This window comes from Haliotis asinina, chromosome 3 (genome assembly GCF_037392515.1).
Source record: "Haliotis asinina isolate JCU_RB_2024 chromosome 3, JCU_Hal_asi_v2, whole genome shotgun sequence".
In the NCBI taxonomy this organism is placed as follows: Eukaryota; Metazoa; Mollusca; class Gastropoda; order Lepetellida; family Haliotidae; genus Haliotis; species Haliotis asinina.
The window spans coordinates 14,551,029-14,562,128 of NC_090282.1; the positions used below are offsets into that span (position 1 = coordinate 14,551,029).

The window sequence follows — 11,100 nt, forward strand, 5'->3', positions numbered from 1 at the left end:
TCACATCTTGATAAGATAAGCAGGACCCAAATGCTGACATGTCTGATAGTTTGTGATCACTTCTTTGATGAAAAAAACAGGATCAAAATGCTGACATGTCTGATAGTTTGTGATCACTTCTTGATGAGATAAGCAGGACCCAAATGCTGACATGTCTGATAGTTTGTGATCACTTCTTGATGAGATAAGCAGGACCCAAATGCTGACATGTCTGACAGTTTGTGATCACTTCTTTGATGAGATAAGCAGGACCCAAATGCTGACATGTCTGATAGTTTGTGATCACTTCTTGATGAGATAAGCAGGACCCAAATGCTGACAAGTCTGATAGTTTGTGATCACATCTTGATGAGATAAGCAGGACCCAAATGCTGACATGTCTGACAGTTTGTGATCACTTCTTGATGAAATAAACAGGACCCAAATGCTGACATGTCTGATAATTTTTTTGATCACTTCTTTGATGAATAAACAAGATCAAAATGCAAACATGTCTGACAGTTTGTGATCACTTCTTGATGAAATAAACAGGATCAAAATGCTGACATGTCTGATAATTTTTTTGATCACTCCTTGATGACATACATGATATCAGATCCTTGATTATGGATCCCATTGCTGGAATATAGCTGAAGCAGATTAAGGGAATGTTCATAGAATTATGCTTAAAACTTATGGGAAGGATGGTCATTAAATTTGTACATGACCTGCTGAGGGGGTGCATTTAGTTTGTGCATAAATTTTAAGGGAGTCATTCACATTGTACAAGCTTCTCTATAAAAGCCAGGGTGAAATTATGAATAGTCCTAAATTCGGTACTTCACCTTTTTTGTGATATTCTAACTGAATGTAATGATCAATACATTTGTTGCAGAGGCACGCCAGCCCTACAAGGGTTCTGTGTTCACCCTGCTGACAAGTCTGGAGGTGTGGGTCACATGCTTCTCTATATTCTGTGGATCTTTCTCCCTCGGGTTCCTCGACCCAACTCTGGCCTCCCATCTCCATGAGGTGAGTACAGCCTGGAGGTGAGCCAGACCCAGAGAATCCATACTATCATCAGCTGGGGGGATTAGGACAGTGCAATATTAGCGTTTTACAGGTGTTTTCCATTTCAGACATGAACTCAGTACATATTGCAATGCACTAACGTAAAACCAATATTTGGACATGCATTCAGAAAACTTAGTAACTTAGACACCTTCAGCTGTTTCCATTTCTTATGTCATTAAGTCAAATTATGTTTGGTTTGAAGTTGTGTTCTTAATTTTTATTCAAGTGTCTCACAATGTTTTGGGTCTGAATGTTTTAGATATTTACTCATTAATGAAGTAACCACTGTGTTGATCTTAAATTTTTCTTTTCCTTGTTTCATTTGTGCCAAATATTGTTTATTTCATAATGAATTAAAAGGTTGTATTCAGGCTTAATCAAGCATAGTGATTTTGATTTTGTTGTGTTTTTTTCTTTATAAATCAAGCATTAACTCGATTATGAGTAGCTTTTTGTTAAAATAAAATGTTGCAATGTATTGCAATACATATCGCAATATAGGTTTTTGCAGTGAATTGCAAAGGGAATATTCTCTGCAATACCCAACTCTAGGGGGAATGTTCAGTTTGCTGTATTACAATCTGAGCATACATTCCTAGTTTTGTCACCGATTTCCACATTGAACAATATTATTTTTCGACTAATGCTCACACTTATGTGGTGAAGTATAAAGTTTGTCTGTAGTCAAGCATCCGTGGTCTATGTTTATTAGTCAAGTGAAAACAACTAGTAATACTTGTATAGTATTTGGCCCTCAATTCAGTATACCGTAATGCAATCCAAAACTTTATTATTTTCGATGTTTTGTACCGTTCTACCATCTTGCAAAAAAATTACTGTTTTGTTCATTAAAAATGACAAAGACTGTGGTTATTTTTTCTCTGGGTTATTAAGCAGAGTAAGGTTTGACTATTGTTGTCAATTTTCTGCATTATGATCATATCATAAACACAGAACCAAAACATTGTTCCACATTACATACCATACTGTGACTGTTTTACCCCTACACTTTTCTGGTCTGTTGCAGTTCAACCTGAGTACCTTGGTTGTAGGATTCATCTTCCTGGCAGCTCCAGCAGTGTATGGTTTCACAGCCCCCATCTGGGGCTGGGTCGGAGATGCCAAGGTAACACCGCTCACCAACCACACTTTCAAGGCCTAGCAATTCACTTGGCAGAGTTGCCTCCCTTAGTTGTTCCATCTTGGCTGATCAGTTGGATTCAGTGTGAGTGAGTTTACTTTTACGCCGCACTCGGCAATATTCCAGCCATATGGCGACGGTCTGTAAAAAAACGAGTCTGGACCAGACAATCCAGTGATCAACAACATGAGCATCGATCTGTGCAAGTGGGAACCGATGACATGTGTCAACCAAGTCAGCGAGTCTGACCACCCGATCCCGTTAGTCGCCTCTTATGACAAGCACGGTCACCCTTTATGACAAGCATGGTTTGCTGAAGGCCTATTCTACCCCGGGACCTTCACGTGTTAGTGGGATGCAAATCCCTGATTTCAATATTCGGTCTGTCAAAAACATCAGTGTGGGGTTTGACCTTTGCTATTAACATTTGAGACATGTGGTTGTTCTTCCTACACTAACTTGGTATGATGAATGTAATACCTTTCAAAATAATATTCAATGCTTGAACTATCCTAGATATTGTTCCCATGGGTAATAATTTCTGAATTGTGTGTTGTTCTATGCCAGTTTTTGTAATATGCCAGCAAAAAGCCTCTGTGATATGAATGAAATATAGTGATTGAAAAATATAGCTGATTGTGGCTATAAATTTAACAACATTCATTCTTTATTATATTTAATGAGTGTGTGTGTTTAGTCTTACGAAACATTTAGTAACATTTTACCAAGATCATATCGGGATGGAGATCGGGAATAAGCTTTACACACTGTACCCATGTAAGGAATCAGATTCAGGTATTTGACATGACGAGTGAATGCTTTATTCACTAGGCTACCCAACTGCCTCTTCAAAACCATCGTAAAACTGTCATTATCGTTTTTAGACTAATTCCATGCTTGTGCATGATATTCCAACTGAGCTTTAGGTCAGTAGCCAACTAACAGTACCTGTTTGTTGATGTCAGGGTCAGGTCAAGTCACTGATGGTGGTGGGGAACTTCATGTCATGCGTTGCCTTCCTCCTGATGGGCCCCTGTCCGCTGCTGCCTTTCCTGCCATTGTGAGTACACCTCTCATGCCCTTATGCTGTGAGTAAACATTCCAGACCCTTGCACAAATCAGTGCACCTACCGAATATTGGATACCTACAAGCCATATTGTTTAGCGTCATGTCACCCTAACCCTAAACCTTATGCTGACTAAAAGTAAACTCTCTTGCCTTCAAAGATGGTGGAAGGTATCCGATATTCTGTAGTCGTATCTATTATGCATTGAGACTATGCATTGTATGCATCAGTCTGTTAGTATGCTTCATTTTGCAAATGTTGTTCACATGTTGTTGTTTTTTTTAATTTCTTCAGATCTACAATATTGTAACACATGAAATTAGGTAGGAAAACATTTTTGGCAACATATATTAGATGAATCAGGGGTTCAAAAGTACCATCGCCGGACGCCTGGTACAAGTCAGTTTTCATTTCGGGCAATCAGATAATGGTATCTTACTTGTCCATGGACTACTTGATAATTTCCACTTATGGTTTCAAACTGCAAATATTCTTGGATTTCATTTCATATCTGCTCATAATGTAGTTATTACATTTTGCAACAATAATAATTTAGAGCTTTGAATCAGATATCAGATACATTCAACAGAACCAGACCACTTTATGATAAATGATGAATGATTCTGTTAACTTTCAGTTTTACATAAGCTTTATCAAAACTCAGTTAGCTAATCATGTGTTTGACTGACTCTATCACTGGAGTTTTGTTGTCACTCATCACGACTGGATATTTTAGGCACCAGCATTATCAACAGATGTGAGACTGTAAGGTGCTTCCTAAGTTAGTTCTGTTTATCATCTTATCATTCCTGTAGTTAAATAAGGACCAGGAACCATTAACTTCCTTGGTGATTAACATCACTTCATTGTGTGCTCATAACAACACTGCTGCACTTACTACCATGACTACAAGTCACATCGATAACATATTATTTAAATTTTACAAATTAAAACACAATAACAGCTATAAGATGTTACCTGTGTTGAGTGCAATCTGTTAAGTATTAGAAATAACCTACTACCAGCCATTTTATACATGCACCAGTGCAGGTTGTAAATAGCGGAATTGCGCCTGGAGAGGAATCATAAAATTCACTGTACCTAATTAGGAGGGTGCATTGATTTAGTTTACTCTTTTCCCTCAGAGTTAAATACATTTAAACAAACTTTCTTCATAACATATATGTTTCTACACATATTTGTTTTTCTGCAGTACATTGTGGCTAAATATCGTCAGCTTGATGATGGTTGGACTCTTTGTTGGTTGTGCCCTCATACCTACCTTGACCTGCCTTCTCATTTGTGCCAGGTAAGTAGGTCAGCTGTTATAACCCACCTTCTGGGAGACCAGTAAGTAGATAACTGTCATGGGGGATATAACCTACCTTGTGGGTGCCAAGTATGTATGTCAATTGATATTGTTGTCATAACCAACCAACCTTATTTGTTACGGTAATTGTTTGATATATGTTTTTTCAGGAAACTTGGATTTAAAGACAGTTTAGACACCTATGCTTTAGTCTCTGGGCTTTTCAATTCAGCATACTGTTTGGGGTGAGTATTAACTTATGTAAATAAAGTAATCTATTAATGAATATCTTTCTTTTAGGCAGGTAATGAAAAATGCCTTAATATATTGTATTCATATTCATAATCATGTCTTCAATTTTGTTTGCATATTTTTTTTACCAATTTTGTTAAATGTTTCAGGAAAAATCTCAGGTGGGCTACAGAGTTGTTGTTGTAACCGCGATTGTTGTATTGCAGGACTTTTATAGGCCCCACACTTGGTGGAGTGTTAAAGGAACACTTTGGCTTCGGCTGGGCATCCTCATTAGTAGCAGCTATGTTTCTTTTGGCCGTAAGTATACCTAGTGACCTTATGGGTGGTGACCTAGTGACCTTGAGTTACTTTGTACAGTCCAGTGTGCAGTGTGTTTTTGTTACCTTATGGTTTGTGGCCTTGTTACCTTGAGTTACTTTGTACAGTCCAGTGTGCAGTGTGTTTTTGTTACCTTATGGTTTGTGGCCTTGTTACCTTGAGTTACTTTGTACAGTCCAGTGTGCAGTGTGTTTCATTACCTTATGGGATGGTGGCCTTGTTACCTTGAGTTACTTTGTACAGTCCAGTATGCAGTGTGTTTTGTTACCTTATGGGTGGTGGCCTTGTTACCTTGAGTTACTTTGTACAGTCCAGTATGCAGTGTGTTTTGTTACCTTATGGGATGGTGGCCTTGTTACCTTGAGTTACTTTGTACAGTCCAGTATGCAGTGTGTTTTGTTACCTTATGGTTTGTGGCCTTGTTACCTTGAGTTACTTTGTACAGTCCAGTATGCAGTGTGTTTCATTACCTTATGGGATGGTGGCCTTGTTACCTTGAGTTACTTTGTACAGTCCAGTGTGCAGTGTGTTTCATTACCTTAAGGGTGGTGGCCTTGTTACCTTGAGTTACTTTGTACAGTCCAGTATGCAGTGTGTTTTGTTACCTTATGGGGTGGTGGCCTTGTTACCTTGAGTTATTTTGTACAGTCCAGTATGCAGTGTGTTTTGTTACCTTATGGGGTGGTGGCCTTGTTACCTTGAGTTACTTTGTACAGTCCAGTGTGCAGTGTGTTTCATTACCTTAAGGGTGGTGGCCTTGTTACCTTGAGTTACTTTGTACAGTCCAGTGTGCAGTGTGTTTTGTTACCTTATGGTTTGTGGCTTATTGTTCAGTCATTGTGCTGAAGACCCCGGTTCGATTCTCCACATAGGTATCATATGTGAATTCTCATTTCTGGTGTTGCCCCCCCGTGATATTGCTGGAATATTGCTAAATGCAATGTAACCGTATGGTCGACAAGTATGAGTAGCAGAGGACCTAAATTATGCTCTTACATTGACCTCCAAGGCTGTATATTTTGTGTTACTGTAAGGGAATAGACAAAGTCCAAACACATGGGGGTTGAACCTTTGGTTGCCAGCACCAAACATGTGCCAGGGGGTTTCATTATACCATGCCAGTGGGTTCTAGGTTTCACTAATCCTATGCCAGAGGGTTTCACTAACCCCATGCCAGTGGGTTTCACTAAACCTGTGCCAGTTGGTTTCTCTTAACCTGTGCCAATGGGTTTCACCATTGCTTGGTGGTTTCACTAATTATGTGCTTGTGTATTATTAAGTCAGTGGATATATATTTCACCACAATTTTGCTGTTATCAACCTGTGCTTCTGGGATGTTAACCAAACTTATAGTTATGAATGTCACCAAGCATGAGCTTGTGGCTTCACAACCCTTGCCCAGGTATGTTTTCTTTAATAATTTGATTCATGGAAATATGTTCATAAAACACTATGTACCCAAAGTATTGAAATCAATTATAATATTACATGAAAGGGAGGATATGACATAATTACCTGTTTGTTTCAGGGTATAAACCTGTCTTTGTATATATGCTGCACAAAGGATTGCAGTTGTTGCCATGGTGAAAAGAGAAGTGAATACACAGTATTAGAAGGGTCCAATGACTCAACACCCATAGGAAGACCACTGGAGGAAACTACAGCGTGATATTTAACTGTTTTTTACAATTCTAAAAGCCTACCAATGGTTGATTGCATTTGGGGCAAATCTCTTCCAACAGTTAAAGTCTATGAAACAGTTAAATCTGCTTTATTGAAAGTAGTACTGAGACAGTATATATATATTTGTCTACAGTCTGCTGTATTTTGTTCCCAGGTACATCAGGTTAGACATCTGTATCTAATCCATTTCCACAGCTGCTAACCCTGTGAATTTGAAAGTGAAAGAATATTGAAAAGATTCTTATTATCACTTGAGGACAATTTCTTCTTCATCTCTACATCTATGCTGCACACATCAACAAATTCATTAAGGGAAAAGCCTTGACCAATGAGGGAACAGATTGAAACCAGACAACATTCATTACAACCCAGCCTGTGTATATATACATATATGTCTGGCAGTAGGTATTGAGTGATGAAGGAAGTGTATACAAGTCATTTTGTACTGACGACTTGAAAGTAGGCTTAAGGTGGCTGAGGGCACTGGCATGAAATATTATGTTTATACTGAATGTTTATATACAAACCAACGTCACTTGATGAATGTGGACGTCTCTGTTTGTAATGATGTTGAGGTGTTCTTTGGCCTTGGAAAATGTCTAAACATTTATTTATGAGACACAGACAAGATGTAGTTCTGTATTCATTATTCAATTCATTACTTAGTTTTTTCTTTCCTTTGAATATATTGGTATTGAAAATAAGTAGGGTTGAACATACACTCAAGTCCATCTATTGTTCAGTTAATAGATGAATCTCTGAAAATCTGCGATGCTGACCAATCAGCACTGTCAATCACTTCACATATCCTTGTGGTCAGCACAGACAAATGTCATCTGACTAAACTATCCTGCACACATCCTCAGTAATCTCAAGGGTATATGCTAAAATCTCACTTGGATCCTGGATATATCTGCACCTTCCCCCCAATAATTTTATTACTTCCCTTTGCTGGGTCCACACAGTGACGAGTCAGATATGCCATTACAACCAAGCTTGCCAGTGTCAACAAAGATAGCATCTGCAGCTACCAAGGTTTGCTCACTGTGCGACTTGCATCAGACAATTGTATTGACAGGTCTGAAACCTTCAAAAAATGTATGCTCCTTCTTTTTCAGAGTACCTCTGCAATAATTGTATTGCCAAATTTAATCAGTTACACGAAAGAAGGGAAAGTGAGTTATGATAAAAGCCTTGTGATTGGTATGATCAACTTCCCAGCATAGACCCTTGGTTGGATAAAAAGTCAGCAAAGGGAGGTAATAACATTATCAGGCTGTGCTGAAGATGCTTCAGTATCCTAGTGGAGATCAGAATATATGTCCTACAATTGGCACTTGTCAGAATTTCACTCAGAGGTGGAACTGCTAGTGACATATTTTAAAACACACATTTCTGTGACATAGCAATACATGTATTTATATATTTTCATATAACATTCAACCCTCTGTAATCCCTGCAAGCATATCAACTTGATGTCTCTCTTATGCCGCCTAAGATGAGCAACAGTGCCCATATGCTGCTGAGCCCTTGATGGTTAAATACACTTAGTTATAGCATACACATATGATAAATGAACAAAAGGGAAACAGACAATGAAATGTCTCAAATGTATATTGCAAGGAAGTTAATTTGTTTAATGTGTGCAACATTTCTAGTTATACAGAGACCACATATATATATATATATTATATATATATATCTTGTATTTATATTGCCTAAACATACTCAGAATATTGTATTTATTCATATTCTTCTTTTCATTGTCCATGTAACTCTGTCGATAACTACCAGTTGTGTGATAAATCTGTTGTGTATATGAGATGTATTTAACTCAGTCAAATGTTTTGAAACACTTTTAATGCCTGTAGGTTTTCTTATAATCATGTGCTCCTGTATTTATCCACGGCACCATTTTTCCAGTATATTATAACAGGCTGCTTTTGTCCCAGTTCTGACATTTTACCTTGATTGATCTCAAAGACAGCCATGCAGCATCAACAACAACATCCGTCTGTATACATTGACTTGACATCTGGGTGTTTAGTGGCATTAAACAAGATGGGTAGTTTTCCAGGTAGATCCATAGACCCTCATATTGTTGCAAGAATTGAAAAAAATAATAAATATTGCAAGATCGTTTAGTTGATAGTCAAATTTGAGTCTCAGTCAGCTTTCAGAAATAACAATAACTCATAGGCAGGTGTCATGAGTGGTGGTCAATAGGCCAATCAACCATGATTATGTGTACATAGAGTTTTAATTGATTGCATGCTATGGTAGCGCAGTGATCAGCAAAGCATGCAGATCGGGTACACCTAAGTGTCCAGTTTTGTCATGATGTATTATATGGTGTAGCATTTTGAGTCGGGAGGGGAGGGGATCTCAATTTTTATATATTTTTTCTAAATCTATAATCCTTGCAAATAGATGGGGGCCTGTGGGTAAATCCCCAAAAGGAATTAAAAAGTAATTAGGGCTGGGACAGGTATCCCAGGTACCCGGGACATGAGGGTAATGAGTGTCAGTCTCAATGCCCAGACTTGTCATGATTATGTGACAAATAGATTAAACAATGTACTATGTTATTCTGTCATGATTGTAAGGTTGTATTGTATTTGTAGATTTGGACATAATGTACAGTGACTTCTTTTGAAAATGATACGTGGTTAAGATACTGAAGTACTCAAAATTTTAGCCTCCAAGCTAAAGAATATATTGCCATTTCTTGCAAATTTGATGTCAGGATTAAAACAACAGGTATCTGGGTAGGATAGGGTACCTGGGTAGACCTTTGACCTGTCTTAGACCTAACAGAAATGTCCCTGATCCAACAAGAGTTGTTGAGACATGACATACTGGATGTTATGTTGCAGTCACAGGATCATTGTTCCTGCGTGTTGAGCTGATTGTCTTGTATAGACTTGATAACATACAGGATGCACTGATACAGCTGGAATACTGCCCACTGCAACCATCATGTAACCACATTGTACTTACTTACACTTCTTGAAATGATTTCCGGCTTGAAATTCTGCACTCTTGGAGAGCACAGCCAAGGACAATACTCAGCCACATGCCAATTGTCTCCAACTGTTGGGGTAAAATGTGACCACACAGCTATTGTCTCCAACTATTGGGGTAAAATGTGACCACACACCTATTGTCTCCAACTGTTGGGGTTATATGTGACCACATAGCTATTGTCTCCAACTGTTGAGGTGATATGTGACCACACACCTGTTGTCTCCAACTGCTTAGGTGATATATGAACACACACCTGTTGTCTCCAAATATTTAGGTGATACATGGACACACACATCTCCATCTGTTGGGGTAGTATGTGAACACACACCAGTTGTTTCCAACTGTTGAGGTAATATGTGAACAGACACCTATTGTCACCAACTGTTGAGACAATGTATGAATGCACACCTATTTTCTCCAACTGTTTTGATATTATGTGAACTAATGCCTGTTGACTCCAACTTCTATACCAAGATATATATACCCCATGCATTTGTTAGTCGCAAGACATTGTATAGTTTTAGGTTGTGCAATGTGTATCATCTTCTAGGATCCAGGGCATAATGTTCCATGTAATGATTTAAGATCTGTTGGATCCACTCACAAACATAAGTTACTGACACCCAAATTTGTTTCGCCTTGATTAGTTTATGTTGTAATTGTATGTGATGATTTGCAAAACCCAACATCTCTATATACATTATTTGTGGATAACAACTTCTTTTATTGTATATGATGTGACTTTTAAGTATGGATTCTTACACTGTTATCACTCTTGAAGAAGTTGTTATCCATAACAAAAAATTACTTTCCTATTACTCACCATACTTCTGAAATGCCAATCATACACACAATGAGCCTTCTGCGTATCGGCAAATGAACCAGTCAATGAAAAGTCTTTGTTACACTTGAGTGCACACTCGCCCGCTCTGATGGGGAATAATCTCCCAGTTGCTTTGTTTCGAGGGAAGTATGCCCAAGTACAAAATATTGCAATTTAGATTGCGATTATACACTTATAATTTTGTTCATTTGAATTTTCACAATCAGCAATGTATATTATATGTGATGGATAAGTGATAATTGTGTTTTTAATTATGTTTGTTTATTTAGTTGCGTGTGACCTTTAAAATAATTTTTGATCTGATTTTGATAAATGATTTTCTGGTGCTGATGCTCTGGAGTTATGTCTTCATATTTCCTAGTTCATAAAACTAAGGGTAGAATTAAATATGATGTACTGCCAA

At 37.9% G+C, this 11,100-nt stretch overlaps 1 protein-coding gene across 1 annotated transcript in view; it reads left to right on the plus strand.

Moving 5' to 3' along the window:
• Positions 1–7,923, plus strand: part of LOC137277522 (MFS-type transporter SLC18B1-like) — a 39,980-nt gene extending 32,057 nt beyond the window's left edge. Inside the window, exons 8-14 of the mRNA XM_067809292.1 lie at positions 875–1,011; positions 2,081–2,179; positions 3,160–3,254; positions 4,475–4,570; positions 4,741–4,815; positions 5,029–5,122; positions 6,672–7,923. Coding sequence (XP_067665393.1) covers positions 875–1,011; positions 2,081–2,179; positions 3,160–3,254; positions 4,475–4,570; positions 4,741–4,815; positions 5,029–5,122; positions 6,672–6,812 — 737 coding nt within the window. The 3' untranslated portion in view covers positions 6,813–7,923. The remainder of the gene's footprint in view (positions 1–874; positions 1,012–2,080; positions 2,180–3,159; positions 3,255–4,474; positions 4,571–4,740; positions 4,816–5,028; positions 5,123–6,671) is intronic.
• Positions 7,924–11,100: the final 3,177 nt, after the last annotated feature.